The sequence below is a fragment of the Rhodotorula graminis genome (assembly GCF_001329695.1).
Source record: "Rhodotorula graminis WP1 unplaced genomic scaffold RHOBAscaffold_4, whole genome shotgun sequence".
Lineage (NCBI taxonomy): Eukaryota > Fungi > Basidiomycota > Microbotryomycetes > Sporidiobolales > Sporidiobolaceae > Rhodotorula > Rhodotorula graminis.
In genome coordinates this window covers 805,684-824,807 of record NW_017264931.1, presented here as the reverse complement: position 1 = coordinate 824,807, position 19,124 = coordinate 805,684, and the positions used below count along the sequence as shown (strand labels likewise).

At 68.7% G+C, this 19,124-nt stretch overlaps 5 protein-coding genes across 5 annotated transcripts; 2 read left to right on the top strand and 3 right to left on the bottom strand.

Annotated features, from left to right (window-relative positions):
* Positions 1-44: 44 nt before the first annotated feature.
* On the top strand, positions 45-1,900 carry RHOBADRAFT_52441 (uncharacterized protein; the record flags this gene model as incomplete). The annotated part of the gene is made up of 10 exons (XM_018416339.1): positions 45-209; positions 284-346; positions 405-606; positions 670-752; positions 836-948; positions 1,014-1,174; positions 1,249-1,440; positions 1,503-1,581; positions 1,666-1,785; positions 1,884-1,900. Exons 1-10 carry the CDS (start codon positions 106-108, stop codon positions 1,898-1,900), a joined length of 1,134 nt encoding a protein of 377 aa, XP_018272481.1. The 5' UTR covers positions 45-105.
* A 230-nt stretch (positions 1,901-2,130) lies between these two features.
* Positions 2,131-5,368, bottom strand: RHOBADRAFT_3200 (uncharacterized protein; the record flags this gene model as incomplete). The annotated part of the gene is made up of 14 exons (XM_018413009.1): positions 2,131-2,305; positions 2,387-2,514; positions 2,601-2,886; positions 2,954-3,362; positions 3,442-3,595; positions 3,661-3,747; positions 3,820-3,937; positions 4,005-4,088; positions 4,151-4,311; positions 4,364-4,394; positions 4,465-4,691; positions 4,764-4,911; positions 4,973-5,259; positions 5,321-5,368. Coding segments are annotated over 14 exons (2,343 nt in total), but the record flags the coding sequence as incomplete, so codon positions are not given.
* Positions 5,369-6,176: 808 nt separating this feature from the next.
* Positions 6,177-9,240, bottom strand: RHOBADRAFT_52440 (uncharacterized protein; the record flags this gene model as incomplete). Its single annotated transcript, XM_018416338.1, has 8 exons — positions 6,177-6,727; positions 6,800-7,038; positions 7,113-7,362; positions 7,445-7,470; positions 7,551-8,119; positions 8,187-8,464; positions 8,533-9,027; positions 9,092-9,240. The coding sequence occupies 8 exons, from the start codon at positions 9,238-9,240 to the stop codon at positions 6,253-6,255; spliced, it is 2,481 nt and encodes an 826-aa protein (XP_018272479.1). The 3' UTR covers positions 6,177-6,252.
* Positions 9,241-9,391: 151 nt separating this feature from the next.
* RHOBADRAFT_25495 (uncharacterized protein) lies at positions 9,392-11,196 on the bottom strand. The gene is made up of 8 exons (XM_018412687.1): positions 11,075-11,196; positions 10,636-10,990; positions 10,450-10,529; positions 10,266-10,382; positions 10,027-10,193; positions 9,919-9,929; positions 9,806-9,846; positions 9,392-9,700 (listed from the first exon to the last, which is right to left on the bottom strand). The coding sequence occupies exons 1-8, from the start codon at positions 11,138-11,140 to the stop codon at positions 9,689-9,691; spliced, it is 849 nt and encodes a 282-aa protein (XP_018272478.1). The 5' UTR covers positions 11,141-11,196; the 3' UTR covers positions 9,392-9,688.
* A 729-nt stretch (positions 11,197-11,925) lies between these two features.
* On the top strand, positions 11,926-19,116 carry RHOBADRAFT_52438 (uncharacterized protein; the record flags this gene model as incomplete). The annotated part of the gene is made up of 8 exons (XM_018416337.1): positions 11,926-12,255; positions 12,326-12,934; positions 13,011-15,706; positions 15,785-16,585; positions 16,663-17,559; positions 17,651-18,198; positions 18,367-18,598; positions 18,836-19,116. 8 exons carry the CDS (start codon positions 11,926-11,928, stop codon positions 19,008-19,010), a joined length of 6,288 nt encoding a protein of 2,095 aa, XP_018272477.1. The 3' UTR covers positions 19,011-19,116.
* Between the last annotated feature and the right edge of the window lie 8 nt (positions 19,117-19,124).

Genomic DNA, 19,124 nt, shown 5'->3' with positions numbered 1-19,124 from the left:
CTGCATCTACTCGCCTCGACGCACTGCCGGTCCTGGACGTGCGCGCGCTGTCTCCCTGCACAGCTGCACAGACACGCACTGTCTACGCGCGAGAACCACGCCGCGATGGCAACCCTGTCCTTCTCCTCCCCGCCGACTCGGCTCGCAGCCGCTGCAGCTCCCAACCACGGCAAGGACAACGCCGACGCGTTCTTCCGAGACGTCCAACTGTGCGTCGAGCCGCTGCCTAGGCTCTCTCGCACGCTCAGTGTGGCTTACTCGCTCCTCTCCTCGTCGCCGACAGCTGCCCGGACGGCTCCTGCGCTCTCGCGACGGCCGAGGATCGCTCCTTGAGCCTCTTTGTTCTGTGAGCACCCTCTCTCAGTCACTCTGAGTGTCCGTGACTGACTCGATCACCCTCGCAGGCCGTCGCACGTCGATGAGGCCGCACCGACCGCCTCGACCTCGGCCGTCACGCTCGACGCGGCGTGGACGCACCTGCCGTCCGACTCGCTCCTGTCGACTGCGTGGTACCCTGGCGCGTCGATCGGCGATCCGGCCATGTTCAGCTTTGCGGCCGGCGTCAAGGACCACCCGGTGCACCTTCTCGACGGCAACGACCAACGGGTGCGCTCCCTCTCGCTTCGTCTGGCCTTGCCTCGACGGCCGATTGACGCTCGTCCTCTACAGGTGCGAGCGAGCTACCCGATCATCGACCACACCGAGCGCTTTGTCGCGCCGCACGCCATGTCCTTCTCGCCTGACGGGGCAAGGTGAGCCGTTCTTCCCTCTCTCTCTCTCGCTCAGAGAGCGACTCGTGCGCCTACAGCTACTGAGCCGTACCCTTTGCCGACAGCCTGTACTGCGGCTTCGACAACGCCATCGAGATCTTTGACGTCGGTCGGCCGGGCGACGAGGGATACCGGCTCAAGACGACGCGCACGAGGAGCTCGCGAGATGGCCAGAAAGGTGCGCCCAAGCCGCCTCTCACTTCGTTCCACTCGACCAAGGACTGACAGCCCTCACGTCTGCAGGAATCATATCTTCGCTCGCCTTCTCGGGGGCAGATTCCTCGTCCGGCTCGAGCTGCCTCGCGGCGGGCTCGTTCTCGGGCTCGGTCGGCCTGTACGACCCGTCGGCTCACTCGCCCCTCATCGACCTACTCGTCCCGTCACAGCGAGGCGGCATCACCAAGGTGCGCCTCGTCCTCGACTGTGCGCTCGAGCCGCCCGCCTGACACCCTCCCTCCCTTGTCTTTCCGCCGAGCAGCTCCTCTTCCACCCTCTCTCGCCCCACCTCCTGTTCGCCGCCTCGCGCCAGTCGTCGCACCTCGACGTGTGGGACCTGCGCAACACGTCACGGACGAGCAGCAGCGGTCGGCTGCGGCGCAACGGGCGCACGAACCAGCGGCTCGGGTTCGACATTGACCCGACCGGGACGTGGCTCGCCGCAGGGGATCAGGTGCGCCCTGCCTCTCATCTTTGTCTCGTCCTGAGCGGGTCCTGACACCCAGCATAACGCAGGACGGCGCCGTCTCGATCTTTAGCGCTCAGCCGCTTCCCGACGACCTCGAGCCCGTCACGTCGCTCCCACTTTCCTCGGGTCCGTCTCACCCTTTTTTCCTCTCGCTCTCGTCGTCCATTCGGCGCTCAAGTCGTGACTGACGGCCTGTTTCCCTGCGAGCAGACCCCGTCGGCGCGACGCTCTTCCACCCGTACCTCCCTCTCCTGCTCACGGCGTCGGGCACGCGCAAGTTCGGCCAGGGCACGACGAGCGGTCGAGGAGCGGTCGAGGGAGACAGCGACAGTGGTGGCGAAGACGGAGAGGCGAGCGAGGCCGAGGCAGCAGCTGCGGCGGGGCGGGCGAGGGCCGGAGAGGCTCGAGCGTCTCTCGAGTTGTGGCAGCTGTCCTGAAACTCTAGCACCGTTTGATCAACCTGTCTCTCGGTCGTAGTCACTCTGCGCAGCTCTGCGAGAAGGAGAAGGCAGATGGCGTGCGAAAGAGATAGAAATACAGCCCCTGCCGCCGCTACTCGCCCGCTCGTTCCCCTCCTCGTACCTCGCCGGTCGACCGCTCCGGCGCCGCCAGCCCGCCCAATCACGCCGCGAAGCCCGAGTCCCGCTCGAGCGCGCTCGTGTCCCTCCCTGCCCGCGCAAAGTGCCCCTCCTTCTTGAGCCACGCCCGGACCGCGTCCTTCTCCCTCGCGAGCCAGCGCGCCTTGGACCGCACCGTGTCGAGCGCCTGCTGCAGCGGCTGGACGTACGCCGTCGTGTCCTTGTCGGCGAAGAAGGCCTCGACGCTGGCGGCGTCGGCCTCGGAGGAGAAGCTGCGGCGGGAGGTCGGGAGGTGTCAGGTCGTCGTTGACGGACGGCGGCGAAGCGGACGTCGGAGAGAGAGAGGTACGTACACCTCGACGGCGGTGGCGGCGATCTTGCCAAGGAGCATCGAGCCCTTGTACTGCTGCTCGAGCATGGGCCAGGCCTGCTGCAAGAGCGCCCAGACGAGCCGGCGCGAGGACGGGTTGGCGGCGAGACCCTGCGGACGGCGCAAAGGCGGTGAGTAGCTTGTCCACGCCGAACTCGCATGCGCGAGGGAGAGAGAGAGAGAGGAGAGGGACGCACGTGGAGGAAGATGGGCAAGTCTTGCGCCGACGCCGCGCCGCTGGTCATCATGGCCGCCGTCTTCTGCAGCAGCTGCGGGTCCCTCGAGCTCGTCAAGCCGAGGATCGCCGCCATCTGGTACTGCGGCGAGGGTGCGGCGCCGAACAGGGCGAGCGCCGCGTCGTACTCGGCTTGACCGCCGTGCTTGACGGCGCAGCTGACGACGAACGGCGCCAAGTCGGCCGCGAGCGGGTCGACGGCGCCCGACAGGAAGCCTGCGAAGGCGTGCTTGACCCACGTGAGGATGCTGTAGACGTTCAGAGGGCGAGTCAGGGCGATTCTCGACTTGAGAAGGTCAAGTTGTGGGGACGCACTCGGGGTCCTCTACGGCTGCTGCGGCGGCGACGACGAGCGTTCGGAACCGACGCGTGTCGTGGCTGTCGTCGGGGGCGTGCTGCAGGCCGAGGCGGTCGACGACTGGGCGAAACAGCGTGCGGGCGAAGGCACGAAGGGCATCGAGCTCCTCGGTCGGCTGCTCCCACCAGGCATCGGCGAAGCGCTTGAAGGACGAGGCGACCTCGGCCCAGACGAGGTGGTCGGGCTCGGCAGGCGCAAAGGTGGCGAGGAAGTCGAGAGTCGGGACGGTCGAGGTGTAGCCGGCCTCGGACAGGAGGAGGAGGTCCTCGATGAGCCCGACTCGGTCGGTAAGGCACAGACGCGAGCTCGAGCTCTTTGCTGCGTCGGCGAGCTTGGCGACGTGTGGTGCGGGATAGGCGATGCGGACTGTGACCGGGTGCGAGAGCAGTCAGGCTCGATGGCCGAGAACGAGCACGGCAGAAAACGGGGGATCGAGAGGACGTACCCGTTGAGCGCGACTCGGCGTTGAGGAAGTACAGCGAGCCGGGCTTGGGAATGACGAGCTCGCGGGTCGACATGATGGTGACGCTCGGTAGCTCTGAGCTGGCGGCGTCCTTGACGAAGAGCGGGATCGTCCAGGTCGTCTCGTCCTCCTCGGCCTGCGGTGCAGGTTCGTCAGTACTTTGATCGTCGTCGCTCGTACGCGAAGAGAGAAGGGACGCACACTCGGGTCGCCCGTGCTGAGGAAGCGGTTCTGCCGCAGCTTGAGCTGCTCGCCGTCCTCCTCGACCGAGATGACGGGAAAGCCGACCTGCCGAACGAGGAGCCTCAGTGCCCGTCGAGCACGGGTTGGGAGAGGGAGAGAGTAGGAGTGATGGCGCACCTTCTCGACCCAGGTGTCCATCATGTTCTCGACGTCGAACCCGGATGTCGCCGACAGCGCTCGCCACAGGTCCCGGCTCGTCGCGCACGCGTGCTGGTGCTCCTTGAGGTAGGCCGCCCTGTCGATACGAAGATTCAGTGGGGCGCATGGTCGCGACGAAGAGAAATAGAGGAAAGAGGACGCACGTGCCGGCCAGGAACCTGCTCTCGCTGATGACCTCGACGAGCATCTTGAGGACGGCCGAACCCTTCTCGTACGAGATGTGGTCGCTGCAGAGGGGTACTGAGTCAGGTCATGCACTCTCGCAGGGCCAGGAGAAGGGAACACGCACAAAGTTTGCGGGACCTCGGACTCGTGGTTGCAGACGAGGTGGATCGGGTGCGAGCTGCGCAGCGCGTCGAGTTTGAGCGCGTCCGAGCGGTGGAACTTGATGAAGCTCGAGTGGACGTTCCACGACGGCTCGATGACGTTGATGGCGACGACCTCGCCGATCTGCGTCAACGAGGGTCAGTGCGGGCGAGCGAGACGAGAAAGGGGGACGCACAAGAGTCGCGAAGCTCTCGTTCAGCCACAACCTGCGTGAGGACGGTCATCAGTGAGCGGCCAGGAGAGAAAGAGAGGACGAGGGGAAGAAGCGGGACGCACTCGTCCCACGAGCTCAAGGTCGTCGAGTTGCCGAACCACATGTGCGCCGCCTCGTGCGAGACGGTCGTCACGACACGCCGCAGCGGTCCTTCGCCGCCGACCTTGTCGTCGTACAGCAGCGTCGACTTGCGGCCCGTGATGAGGCCCCAGTTCTCCATCGCGCCGGCCTCGAAATCGTCGACGACGAGCAGGTCGAGCTTGCCGAGCTCGTACGGGAGGTCGAACATCTGCGCACAGTCGCGACGAGTCAGGCCGCGGGGACGGAATACGCAGGAGAAAGAGGGAGAGAGGGAGCGCACCTTCTCGTAAACGGGCATGACCTGGGCGAGCGTGTCGAGCGCGCGCCGAGCTTGTCCTCGCTCGATGTGCTGGAACGCCTTGGCGGCGTACGCCGTGAGCGGAACCGTCTTGCCGGTCAGGGGCGAGACGTAAGATGACGCAGTCGAGCTGAGGGAGCGAGGCATCAGGACGGGTCGTCGCGAGGGAGGAAACGGCGGTGGCGACGCACTCGAAGCGGCCGACGGCCCAGGCTGCCAGATAGGTCGACATCGGCGGCGTGTCCTCGAACGTAACGAGCTCCCACTCGACCGTCTCGCACGCCGTGTCGCTCGACGGCTCGGCGAGCTTGCCCTCCTCGCCCGCGAGAAAAGCGGCGGTCGCGACGTCGGTCGGCTCAAAGGCGCCCGAGGACGGCGCGCGAGAAAGCTCGGGCGTGTTCGACAGCGAGGTGAGGCCGACAGGGCTGATGAGGCTGGTGGAAAAGGTCGCCTTCTTGGCCGGGTGGTCGAAACAGGGCTGTCGGGTGGTGAGAGTCAGGCTCGGGGAGACTCGAAGGGAGCGGAAGGGGTGGACGCACAAAGGCTTTGCGTGCGCTCGTCGGCTGAAACTGCGTCACGGCGTAGTGCTCGAGCGGCCGCGAGTCGGAAGGCGGACAGGCGACGCGGTAGTAGCCTGCTCGGAGGGTCGGTTGGTCAGGTTCAGGGCTCGTCCAGGGCTGAGAGATCCGGACGCACCTTGTAGCCCTCCCTCGTCGAGCCTGCCCTCCCACCGTAGCGCAAGAACGGCCCGGCCCGCCGGCACAGGCTCGGAGAAGCGCAGCGTCGCGAGCTGGTCGTGGCTGTACACTTCGACCGACTGGACCGGGTACCGTGTTGAGCTCGTGACGAGCACGCCGCCGAGGAGGTTGAGCGGCGCAGCTGCATTCACGGCGAGCGAACGAGCTGGTTCGACGAGGTCGAGCCTGCGAGGAGGAGGACGAGGTCAGCTCGCCCTCAGGGTCACGACAGGAGGGGGAAAGGGGACGCACTCGATCTCGACGACGCCAGAGAAGCATGTCGGGAAGCTAGTCTTGACCTTGAGCTTGTAGGAGAGCGGCCTGGAGGACGAGAGGGCGACGTCAGTGATGAAGGCGAGACGGCGACGAGGAGAGAACGAGAGAGGGACGCACACTGCTGACATGTCGCACAGAGTCCTGCAGCAGCGATACAGAGCAGACGCAAGCCATCCTGAGCGAGCGAGAGTGGGGAGACGAGGTCAAAGACCAAGCCGACGCAGCTCAGGGGAAGCGTCTCGCGACGTTCGAGGGGGAGAGAAAGGGCCGCGGTTGAGCGCGCCTCTCGGAAGCTCCCTGCGACAAGCGGTTGTGCTCAGAAGCGCAGGCAGAGGAAAGCGAGGGGCGAGGTCCGAGCGGGCGAAGGCTCGCTCTCGACGACGACGAAGCGAGCGAACTGGTCGCTGCGATGCAGATGACGGACTAGATACTGATGCCGAATGGAGGGAAGGGATGCTCTAGAGCTCGTCGCGGACGTGCTGCGCCTTGTCCTCGACCGCCTCGACCTCCTTCTCCTCGCCCGCGCTCGAGAAGAGCACGACCTGCGGCTTGCCCTCCTCGCCGCGCCCAACGACCCTGACGCTCTCTCCTCCCTTGCCGCCCGGTCCCGAGAACTCCTCGCGCGTCTGCGGCACGAACGCCTTGACGTCGAGGACGGCGCCCTCGGGCAGGCCAGCAAAGTCGACCGACGGCGCGCGCTCGTGCTGGTCCTCGCCAAACTGGATCTTGGCCGGGAACGAGCGGCCCGACAGCGTCTTGAGGTCAACGGTGGTGGATGCCGAGGCAGGGAGGAGGAAGACGCGGTACGAGACGAGGGTGTGGGACCGCAGGCCGAGGAGGAGGGGCGCGACCTGGCGCGCGAGCGGGCCGAGCGGGTCGAGGACGGCGACGAACTCGAACATGGCGCGGTCGCGGTTGCCGTGCGTGATCGAGCTGTTCGTGGAAGCGCATCAGACTGGGACAGGCTCGGGAGGGAGGGAGGCAGGAAGAGAAAAGAGGACGCACGCAAGGCCCTTGACGGCGGCGCCCCGCGGCGTCGCCATGCGCGTCGTGCCCGCCGAGCTCGCGGCGACCGAGGTCGCGATGGCGACCATGTCGGCCTGGAGGCGGCGGTCGGCAGCGACCTGGTCCGGGTAGTGCGGGATGCACGCCTCGTGCACGGGCTTGATGCGGCGCTTGAGCTCGTACTGGTGCAGCGCCTGGAAGCTGCCCGTCGCAAAGACCTTGTCGGCGAGGTGGATGATCTGTCGACGGCGAGGCCGTATCAGAGAGAGACCTGTGACGATGACGCAGAGAGAGAGAGGAAGAGGGGACGCACCCGACCGTTGAGGATGACGGCCGCCTCGCCCGGCTGGACGCCGACACGCTCGGCGAACGGTGCGACGCCCTTCCAGTACATCGTGACGTTCTGCGCCGCGTCGCCCGTGATGCCCTTCTCGACGAACGGCGTCATCGGGTTCTCGGCCGTCCACTGGTCGCTCAGCTTGCGGCGCGGCGGGTGCTCGTTGCTCGCGTTGAGCTCGAGGAAGTCGATGAGCTCTTGCGGGTACGCCTCTGGGAGCTCGTTGCTGAGGGTGAGGCTCGCGATGAGTGACGACAGGGCAAAGCGGTCGGGCGACGAGGTCGGGGTCGAAAGGGTTGTGCACGAACGAGAAGCGGATCTCGCCCGTCGTGTCCTGCAGTAGAAGTGCAGCGTCAGGTGGAGGCACACGAGGATGAGAGACACGGCGAGAGAGAGAGAGAGAGAGCGACTCACGGCGTATCGGAGCGCGTTCGTGACGAGCGTGCGGCCCTCGTCCGAGTCGAGGTCGGCGACGACCCAGAAGGTCGAGATGGCCGGCGGGTCGCCCTCCTCGTTCTCCTCGGCGACGACGCCCTCGAGGTACGACGCGCGGTAGAAGCGGGTCGGGAGGTCCTTGAACGCCTCGGCGAGGTTGACGAACGCGAGCGGCTTGTCGACGGTCGGGATCGCGAGGCTGTTGGCCGACTTGCGCGGCTGCTCGAGCGTGAGGTTGGCCGCGAGGACGATGTCGCGGGCCCGCTCCTCCTGGAGGAGCGAGGCGGCGACCGAGTGCAGGTCCTGCATGACCTTGCGCTCCGACTGCATGAGGGCGAGCAGGTCGGCGTGCGTGAGGTCGGCGGGCGAGATCGGGATGCCGTTGAGCGTGACGCGCTCGGCGAGGGTCGACGTCTTGGCGAGGCTGCCGCGGCGCTTCGTGTTCGAGACGGCGTCGGCGACGAGCGGGAGCGTCGAGGCGACCTCGTTCAGCGCGGCGACCTGGTCCTTGGCGCCGACGATGTACGACGCAGCGCGGTTGGCAAAGTCTGCTCGAGGGGGTGCAAGATGTCAGTCGAGGACGCGAGAGAGTGAGGCAGAGGAGCGCGGACGCACCGGCGACGTCCTTGACCTCGGGCGCCTCGAACCCGTCCTTGATGACGGCCTCGACGGCAAAGTCTGGCGCGTAACCCTGCAGCTCGACGGCCGTGTCGGGCTTCCACCGCAGCGCGAGCTGGATGCGCGGGCTCGGGCGGGCGGCAAGCGCGTACAAGCCCTTGAACAGGGCGACAAAGGCCTCGTCGGTCGGCGCGGCGTACAGGACGACGAGCGGCAGCGACTCGTCGAGGTCGGCGGGGAGGAAGTGGTCAAAGTCGTACGTCGCTGGCGAGCCACTGCAGGGGAAGGCAGAGGTCAGCTCGTGCGCTCGAGGGGGGGACAGGAGGGGGGAGAGGGGACGCACCCGTCGAGGCGGATCGGGCCCTGCTCGATCGCCTGCACGCGCCCAACCGCGACCCAAAACTGCTCCATGCTGCACGCCTTCTTGCCGCCGACGTCGGCCCAGCTCTCGCACTCGCCCTTGTGCGCCTCGGGCTGGACGACGTCGCGCTCGCGCTGCAGCCACACGTCGCGCATGGCCTCGAGCGCGGCGTGGCCCTCCTGCGCAACGAGCGCGAGGTGCATGTCGCCGTACCTGCCGCGCACGCGCTTCTTCCACTGGTCGATGCGCGGCAGGGTCGACTCGAGCGCGGCGAGCGTCTCGTTGGCGAGCGCGTGCCGGGTAAAGATCGGGTTGTGGTCGCTGTACTGGCCCTTGCGCTTCTTGCCGTCGATGCCGGGGCCGGGCTCGGCAAAGACCGGGTTGGAGAAGGTGGAGCGCGGCGGGCGCAGGCGGTAGTCGGCGAGGGTGTGGATGAACGGGAAGAAGGCGTCGGGTCGCAGGGTGTGGACGCCCTCGCTGCGGGTGGAGGGACGCGTCAATGGGTCGCTACGAGGTCCTGGGCCAGAGAGGCGGGACGCACAGGTAGCGCGAGACGAGGTCGAACGCCGACGACGACGCGACACGGATGGACAGGTCGGCGGGCGGGGCAGCTGGTGCGGGCTCGGCCGCCGAGGCGACAGAGGCAAGCACGAGCGCAGCACACGCGCTCAGCAGTCGCAGGCCGATCATCTCGACAGGTGATGGTCGAGCAGAGGGCGAGGGCGAGGTCGAGGTGATGAGAACGACGCGGGCGTCGCGGGCGTCCGGCGCGGGTGAGAACGAGACGTGTCATGCTCGGCGGCTCTCTCTCTCTCGGTGCGACAGACAAGAGCGCTTGTAGTTGGTGGCAGGTTGTCATTACACCAGGGACGGGTACCAAGCCGGACAAGGCCTATAGGGGGAGCGCCGAGGGGGGTAGGGCGGACGCCAAACGAGCGGAGGAAGAGGTCGGGAGGCGGAGATGGGGAGAGACAGAGCGAGAGAGCGTCTGTGGTATCTGGGGGTGGATGAGGCTGAACGAGAGACGGGCGAGACGCGAGTTTGCGAGGCGAGGGCGGCGAGCTGAACGACGACGACGACGACGACGCCGGGCGAGGCGAGGGACGGATCACGCCTTGTTCTGCACGGCGTGGCCCGATTAGAGTTTGCCCTACAGGTCAGTAAGACGTCCACGAGAGGTGTCAGCGCTGAGCGCGATAGTTGCCCTCGCGGAGGAGGAGCCACGAGACGAAGAGAAGGCGGCGAGGGGACGCACCTGGTTCTTGAGCACCTCGACGACGACAACGACGACGACGACTGTGCGCAGGCAAAGACAGGTGAGCTTGTGTGCCGAGAGTGACTCTCGACGAGTGAGTGAGTGGGACGCGCCGATGATGATGCTGCGAGAGAGGGAGAGAGATTAGAAAGAGAGTCAGGAATGCGCTCGACGACGACGACGGACGTGAGAGGAGGACTCGAGAGGGCACGACGACGCACCAGAGGAGGATGAAGAAGCAGATCCAGCGCTTGCGGCGCGCCGCCCGTGCCGACTTGACGGCCTTCTTGGTCTGGTCCAAGCCCTGCTCGACGTCCGTGTTGACCTGGACGGCCTGCGTCTCGATCATGCGCACCGACTCGTCCTGCTCGAGCACGAGCGTCGCCATCTGTGGGGGGTCGCTGTCAGGAACCGGACCGGGGCGCACGAGAGGGGGGAGAGAAGGGGGAGGGGGACGCACGTCCTGCATCATCTGGGCAAGCTCGGTAATGGTCTCCTCGATCTTGCGCAGGTCCTGGTTGCGCGACTGGACCTCGGCGAACGCGGCACGGGCACCCGACGTCCGCGACGTCATGAGCTGCGCGCGAGGCGGACGAGGTCAGGCGAGAGCGACGCGGACGAGGTGCGGGAGAAGGGGGACGCACCGCCTGCGAGAAGATCTGCGCGCCGCCCTGCGAGTCCTCCCACGCCGCCTTGATCTCGTCGTCGGTCGCGTCGGGCTTGACTGCGAGGGTCGAGGCGGGGCAAGAGGTCAGTGACGAGGCCGAGGAGGCGGACGGGGACGACGACGACGCCGCCGACGACCGCAACGGAGGGAGGATGGGACGCACCGATCTTGATCTGACGGGCCATGCGGTCGCGGTACTTTTCGCGGCTGCGCTTCTCGACGAGGTTGTACTCCTCGAGGGCGCGCTTGAAGCCGTTCTGGAGGTTACCGATCTGGAGCTTGCGCGTCGCAAAGTTGGGGTCGCCCTGCGGGCTCTTCTTGTTGATGTCGTTGAGCTTGGTGATGCGGTTCCGGATCGAGTTGGTGAGCGCGGTCGTCTGGTTGGTGAGCTGCGTGAGCTGGGCCGCCGTCGCCGACTGGGTCTGGTCGTCGGTCGACGCGAGGCGGCGCGAGTGGAGCTCGGACACGTGGTTGATGTTGTACTGGAGCTGCTTGATCTCGTCCTGGATCGACTCGACCTGCGCGCAGACGAGGGGCGGGGCCGAGGGTGAGCGGATGCCGAGGGTGGGCGGGAAGCGGTCGCTCAACTCGAGGCGACGCACCTCGGCAAAGAAGGGACCCAGGTCCGAGCCGATGAGGCTGCCCGAGCCGCCGTTCATGGGCTGCATGGCGTACGCGTTGCCGCCGGCGGGCGGGTACTGGTTGTACTGCTGCTGCTGCTGCTGGGCGTGCCCGACGGGAGGAGGAGGGGGCGCCGAGTACTGCTGCTGCTGAGGCGGCGCCGCGTAACCCTGCTGCTGGGGCGCTCCGTACCCAACGTTGCTGTGTGACGGACGTCGTCGATCAGGACCCGGGCCCGCAGGAAGAGGACAAGAGAGGCGGTGCGCACCCTGCGTACTGCGGCTCCTGGCCGTACCCGCCGCCGGCGAACGCGCCCTGCTGCTGCTGGCCGTACGCCGGGTTGTTGCCGTAGCCCTGCTGCTGCTGCGACTGCCGGTGCACCGGTGCGACACGGGCACGAGGGTCAATGAGTGTGAGGGGGGCCAGGCGCGTGGGAGGTGTGTGACCTTCGCGCGCGAGGCGCACCGCGAAGGGGGGGAGGGAGGACGGGGGACGCACGCGTGCTTCACGAAGGCGGTCACGGCTCATGGCTGGGCGGGCAGTCGGGGTGGCTGGGAAGGGTGGGGAGAGGAGGAGGAGAGAGCGAGCGCCAAACGGTCCGCCGCAAGACTCCGATGAGACCAGCAGCCAAAGTCTTGCTCGGGTGGTACAGGGCGGACTCGCACTTGGTACTGTATACAATCAGACGCCAGGACCGCCTGTCAGACTCGCGTCTTGCGAGAGCCTCAGAGTTGAGCGAGGAGGGGCTCGTCGGCGCTTGCTTTCCCTCGCTCAACACAAGCTCCGCACGGCTGAGAGCAGTGCACAGGCTGCACGCGAGCTTCGTCGAGCCATGCCGCCCATCGAGCTGCACGTCGACACGACCGCGACCACCGACGTCGCCATCCACCCTTCGTCCTTCCCTCCCGACACGGTCGCAGGCGACCTCATCGCGATCCGCCCCGTCCTGCGCCCGGGCAGCAAGGGTAAGGCTAAGGACCGACCGCTCCTGTACAAGGTCGACAAGTCGCCCGACCTCGACGAGCTCGCCGCCGCTGCGGCCGGCGACGGTCCGGCGGGGCTCGCCGCGAGACGCAGGGGCAAGGCCCAGGTCACGGTCAGCCCGGTCGTCGCGCAGGGCTTCAGCTGGGTCAAGAACCGCATCGAGGTCGAGCTGTCCCTCGTGCGTTCACCTCTCACCTCCCCCCTCGTCGTTCTCCTCCCCCACTTACCCTCTCTCTCGCCGCCTGCAGATCCCGTCACCGCCTCCAGCGCGCCTGTGCGCCTCGCACGTCGAGCTCTACTTCAACAACCTGTACCTGTCGCGCCCGGACGGCTTTGCCCTGTCGCTCGCCCTCACCGACAAGGTGCTCCACGTCGGCCAGCGCGTCGCCCTCCCCGGCTCGGGCGCCCGCCTGCGCGTCGGCGACATGTGGTCGGCCACGCCCGCCGACCCTTCCTCGTCGAGCAAGCGTGGCTCATCGTCGTCGTCGTCGGCGCACGCCAAGAACATGCGCCTCGAGGCGGCCTACATCACCGACGACACCAAGTTCGTGTTCCGGTCCGAGTCGGCGCGCGCCTACATCTTTGTCGAGGTGTCGCAAGAGCTGTGGCAGTTCGAGGAGGACGGCAGCTCGCTCCTCGAAAAGTGCGAGCTGTTCCTGCATGAGCTGTGGTCGCACTACTCGGGCAAGATGAGCACCGAGGCCGAGGACAAGCGCAGCAAGGGCATCCCGACGAGCCACGTCGTGAGCATTGTCCTCTTTGGTCGCGTCCTGTACGACGACGAGCACGACGCCGAGGAGGACCGGGCGCCGCTTCAACGCCTCGAGGACGGAACCCTGTACCGCGACTTCTACAAGGTCCGCCCTCTCTCTCTCTCTCTTTCTCGGCCGTCTCGCTCGACGCCCAACTGACACTCGAGATCACACTGTGCAGGTCGTGGTCGACGTGACGCCGTCGCCGCCCATCTCGATCATCCACCAAGTCGCGCTCGCGCTCCGCCGGTGGCAGTCGACCGTCCTCCTGCGCACCCGACCCGACGGCTCGGAGCGGCTCTCGGGCCGACTCGCCCACGCGCACGAGTCGCCCGTCCTCGAGGCGACCAACCTCGCGCTCAACTCGTTCGAGGAGCACTGGATCGACCGCGACCTGCAGCGCACCGGCCAGGAGATCGTCGTCTTGACGGCGGGCACGACGTTCTACCAGGTCGAGAAGAGCTTGTTGCGCCTCACGACCGAGCGCATGCTCTTCCACGGCTGCGGCCTCGACCTCGTCAGCCTCAGCAAGATGCCCCTGCACACGATCCCGCTCTTCCAGTTTCGCTCGCCCGACCCGAGCGCGGCAGAGCTCGCCATTGCCGTCAACGACTCGAGCGTCGCCCTCGCGGCCGTGCGCGCCGGCGAGTCGGTCGCGACGACGGGCACCCACCCGCTCGGCATGTCGTTCTACTCGTCGTCGGCTCGGTCGCCCGTCGGGACGCACCACCGCTTCCCGGCGTCGGCGACGGCGTCGGGCGCGTTTCGCCCGTCGTCCCTGCGGCAGCAGCACGCGTTCCCGGCGTCGCCGCCGCTGCGAGACCCGCGCGCGCCGACCATGGCCGACGCAAGGTCCGACTCGGCCGCCGCCGCCGCCGCCGCCGCAGCAGCAGCAGCAGCAGCCGCCTCGAGCCGCATCGCGCCGATTCAGGTCCCGGACGATCAGCGCGACCCGCTCTACTTCGACCCGCCGCCGCCTCGGTCGTCAACCTCGACTGCCGCCCAGCACGCCCGAGGCCCGAGCGCCGCGGCCGCATCGCCCTTTCCCGCCACCCCCTCGTCCATCTCGTCCGCCGCCATCCCCCTTCCCTCAGCACCAGCCTCGACAGCCGCACGGGCAGCAGGCGGCGGCGGCGGCGTCCTCGAGACGTCGCTGTACTACCACGAGCCCATGTTCGTCTTCCCGCACTTTTTCGGGACCCAGATCGACAAGCCGCACCGCGTCGACCGCTTCATGCCGCGCGCACGGTGCTACGAGCTCATGAGCCAGGGCGTCACCGAGCGCGTCCCGATCGCGCTGCCGTTGCTCCGCCTCGAGCAGAACGGCGTCGGCAGCGCGGCGGCCGGAGCGGCAGTGGCGGCAGCGGCGGACGGCGAGTCGGCCGGGGGCACCGAGGCGGGCGAGGGCTACCTCGACGAGCTCGAGCGACGCCAGCTCCGCCGCGAGCGGTACGACGCGCTCGCGCTCGGCGCGCGCGACCCGGCCGAGCTTGCGGCGGCGGGCGCGGGCGCGATCGGGCCGGGCGGGTGGGCCGACGAGCGCGAGAGCGGCGCGACGACGAGCGGGACGAGCGGCGGGAGCGGCGCGAGCGCGGGCGAGAGCGGGTGGGGGAGGAGCGTCGCCGAGAGCGAGGCGGAGGAGGACGAGCGGAGGAGGTTGGCGAGGCGGGCTCGGGACGAGGAGCGCCTCGCCGAGATGAGCGAGGAGGACGAGGACGAGGCGCGCAGGGTCGGGCGGCGCAAGAGCTCGGCGGGCGCGGCGCTCGGCATCGGCATTGGCGCACCCGGCGCGTCGGCGGGCAGCGCCGCCGCAGGCCACTCGCGGCGCAGCTCGCTCGCCGGATCCCGCCACCGCGCCGGGTCCATCTCGACAACGTCGTCGTCGTCGGTGCGCCATGCGTCCATCGCCGAGGACTCGGACGACGACCGAGGGCGGCGGTCCGGGCGCGAGACGCCCAGGCGCAAGCTCGCCGCCGACGAGTCGGTCGGTCGGTCTAAGACGCCCGTCCCACGAGCACGAGCGCCCTCCATCAGCGCCTCGATCCGCACCCTCGCGTCGGGGCTCGGGCGCGGCGACGCGCCGTCTGCGCCGGGCTCGACGACCGGCGGCACGCCCGCCCTGCGCAAGGCGTCGACGCCGGCGCTCATCGCGCGCCTGACGGGCGGCCCTGCACCCGCAGCCGTCTCGAACGGCGGCGGCGGGCCTCGCAACGCCCCGAGCGCCGCTCCCTCGCCGGCCAAGGGCGGCTGGCTCAGCTTCCTCGGCGGGCGCGGCTCGAGCGCGTCCAAGACGTCGTCGCCCGCCGCACAAGTCGCCGTCGCGCGCGTTGACGTCCAGGCCAACCTGCGGGACGAGGACGCCGTGACGACCGCCAAGCCCGACAGCGTCGAGGACGACGGCGGCAGCGTCGAGTCGCCCGTCCTCGCGCACTCGAGCGCGAGCCTGCGTCCCTCGTCGCGCTCGAGGAGTCGAGCCGACGCGAGGCGCAAGGGCTCGAGCAACAGCAAGACGCAGCCCATCTCGATCGGGTCGAAGTTCGGCCCGGCCGGCTCGTCCTCGGCAGCAGGTGTCGGCGGCGGCGGCGGCGGCGACAAGCGGCGTCACGGCGGCAAGGGTGGAGCAGGAGGCGGCGACGGTGGGAGCGGCGGCGGAAGCGTGCGCGAGGCGGGCCGCATGTCGTCGTCGCTCAAGGCGTACGAGCCGGGCACGGCGATGCGCAAGGCGTTCGGCATCAGCGGCGGCAAGGTGTCGGTCGCGTCAAGGTTCAACCCGTCGAAGCCGGGCAAGCGCAGCGTCGGGCTCGCCGACCAGGCGCGGCGGTGGGCGGGCATCCTCGTCGTCGAGGGGAGGAGTCTGCGGCTCGGCGTCAAGTGGAGGTGCGCCCGCCCTTTTTCTTCTTCGTTCCGCCGCATCCATCGTCCCGGTACTGACGTCCTTGCTGCCCCACGACGCAGGTCCATCACGCGCGGCGCCATCCTGCCCTTGACGACCGACTACCTCCCGTCGGCCGAGGTCCTCTCGAGCCAGTACTCGGACTTTCGCTACACGGTCCCGACCAGCGCCGTCACGGCGTCGTTCCTCCTGCGCACCGACCACCCGAAGCGGTCGCACATCCTCACGCTCGTCACCGAGCTCATCTGCCAGCGCCTCGCCCAAGGGTTCCAGATCTGCACGCCGGCCAATGCCTCGGGCGCGCTTGACGCCATCAACGTCGCGACGACCAAGACGCTCCCCGACGTCCTGCGCGACATCCAAGAGGGCGAGGTGACGGCCGTCTACCTCTCGCTGTCGAACCAGATCCACCGCATCTGGTACGACCGCCGCACGCAGACCGTGTGCGTCAAGATCCTCCGGCGCCGTCGCACGTGGGCCAAGACCGACTACTCGTACAGCCCCTTGATCTGGACTCGCGGGAGCGACAACTACGAGCCGACGCGCCTCTCGCTCCCGTACCCGGTCATGATGGACCCGCGACACGACTGGCAGCACGCCGACCGCCTCGTCGCCGGTGCCGAGAAGCCCGACGCGGCCCAGTCGGTGCGGTACCGCCGCACGAGGCTCGTGCTCCTCCCGATGAGCCGCATCCCGGACCGCGACTACATCGTCGGCGCCAACAAGGCGCTCCAGGGCGTCAACGGCGGCGACGTGTCGGACGCGACGATCCAGGCCCAGGGCTTCTACGTCCTCCTCGAGCTCATCGAGAACGCGCGGTGGGCGCCTGCGGGCGTCGACAAGGAGCCTCTCTCGATCGTGCAGTGCGTCCTCCCCCTTTCTCTTTCGCAGCATCTCGCTCTCTCTTTCGCGCCCTTGACTGACATCTCTCGCTCCCCAGGACCAACCTCGACGCGCCGAGCTGGGCCGCCTCGATCGCCAAGCAGCACGCGTCCGCCGACCCTGCGTCGTCGTCCTCGTCCGCCGCCGCCGCCCCGACCTCGCCGCCGACGAACGCGACCGCCAGCACGAGCGCGACGCAGCCCCGCACGTGGCTCTCGCGCATGCAGAGTCGCGCCGGCGGTGTCGCCAAGGGCGACGAGGCGGCGTCGACGACGGCAACGGCGCCGGGCACGCCGGCGCTCGGCACCGCCGGCACCGAGCTCGAGCTGCCGCCGCCGGTCGCGACGGCTGGCGCGACGCCGAGCAAGGACGCCGTGCTCGCCGCGCTCAGTCGCAGTGAGGCGTCGTCGAGTGCGGCGGCGGCGGCGGCGGCCACGGCGTCGAGCTCGTCGTCGTTGCCCGACACGAGCCCGTCGCTCGGCAGCGTCAAGCTGAGCGAGGGCGGCGGCAGCAACGATGTGCCGCCAGCCTCGACGACGACGGCGGCGGCGGTGTCCAAGGCGCCGGCGCCGCGCACGCGCGTGCAGATGACGCACGCCGTCGTGCTCGACCTCGACCCGTCGCGGCGGTCAGACCGGTCCGAGCGCGTCCTGTGCCACCTCGACGCGTCGCACAACGTCGCGTCGGCGTTCCACGTCGAGCTCGCGTGGCTGACGGCCTCGGGCCGGATCGTCGAGGGCGCGATCCAGAGCTGGACGCGCCAGGTCGGGCGGTACGGGCTCGCGCTCGTCGAGGTGTCGATGCGGAGCGTGCTCGAGCGGCACAACCCGTTCCAGAGGGCGATGGAGGTGCGGCCGTGCGTGTGCCCGGACGAGCCGTGGACGAGCGACGAGGAGGACGAGGCTGAGGAGGCGCGCCGGGAGGGGCGCGAGCGCAGGGCGCCGCTCACCAAGCTGTGCGCACCCCTTTCTCTCTCCCTCTCTCCCTCTCGGGTCGAGTGCTCCTCGCCAACACGCCCTGACCACGCCTACCCACCCGCCCGACAGTGACTACCTCTCGGCGCTCCTGCGCCACCTCGACTTTTTCCTCGACCTCGGCGCCGACTCGACCTTCCCCTCTCACCTCGACGCCGCCTACTCGTACCGCCGCGCACCGACGCCCTACTCTCAGTTCATCCACCGCTCGGGCACCGTGCTCGCCGCCGTGCTCGGGCCCTCGTCCCCCTCCCCCTCCTCCTCCCGCTCCCGCTCCTCCTGCTCCTCCGACGACGCCTCGCACGACGAGGCCGACGACGGCAACACCGACGAGGGCCCCAACGCCGACGACGAGCCCCGCATCGCGTACGCGCCCAACGCCGTGTTTATCAACCACCGGCCGGACCTCGACGCGACGAGCCCGCCACCAGCAACAGGCGACTGCGAGGGGTACCGCTGGCACGCCCGCACCTCGCGCCACCTCCCAGGGCCCGGCGCACCCTCGTTCGACGACTTTGAGCGCGGCTTGCTCCAAAACCACTCGGACAACGAGCGACACTACATCGAGTCGTGCTACCAAGCTCAACGCCTCGCCGTCGTCAAAGACGGTCAACTCGAGGGTCCGTCCTCAGCTCTCTCTCCCTCTCTCGCCGATTCGATGCGCACAGGCCTGACCCGCATCGTCTCTTCCCTCTCTCTCTCTCGCAGTGTGGACCACAAAGTGCACGTGAAACCCTCTCCTCTTCCACCTCGACTCGACTGACACCCTCCCCCCCCCGCACCCACAGACACCTCGCCCTTCCCAGCCTCGCGCCGCGCCTTTGTCTTTGCCCTCCTCACCCTCTCCCTCCCCCCTCGCCCGCACCCGCACCCTCACCCGCACCCGACCGACCCGCTCAACCCCGACGCGGCCCCCACCCCACAACCCGCACCGCGCCGCGCGTTCCTCGTCGTGTCGCTCCCGGCGACGCACGACGATGCCCGCGAGGAGGACGAGCGCGAGCGGGCCGTCCGGGCGAGGTATGTCAGCGTCGAGCATGTCGAGGAGGATGAAGAGGGTGGGGTCGTGTGGACGTGAGTTTGGCGCGAAGCGCTCTTTCTCTCTCTCTTCCTCTCGCTCTCTCTCTCGCTCTCTCTTTCTCCTTCGCCTCTCTCTCTCTCCTTCACCTCGCCCCCTCTCTCCCTCCCTCCCTCCCTCTCCTCCCGCCTTCCCGAACTCTCACTGACCCGCACCCGGGCACCCGGGCACCCACACAGCATGGCCGTCTCGTCCGACGCCGGCGGCGCCATCCCGCGCTGCATCACCGAGCGCGCCATGCCCAACAAAATCGCACAGGACGTGCCGAGCTTTGTCGAGTGGGTCACGAGGACCGGGACCGGGGGGAGTCGGGGCGAGGGTGAGGGCGAGGGCGAGGGCGGGGGGAGGGCGTGAGGGAGGGTAGGGGGGAGGAAGTGAGGGAGCGAGGGCAGGGGGGAGGAGGGCGGAAGAGGGGGCGCGAGCGCGGGACCTTGAGTGTTGCTCGTAACGAGTCTGCCAATCTCTCAC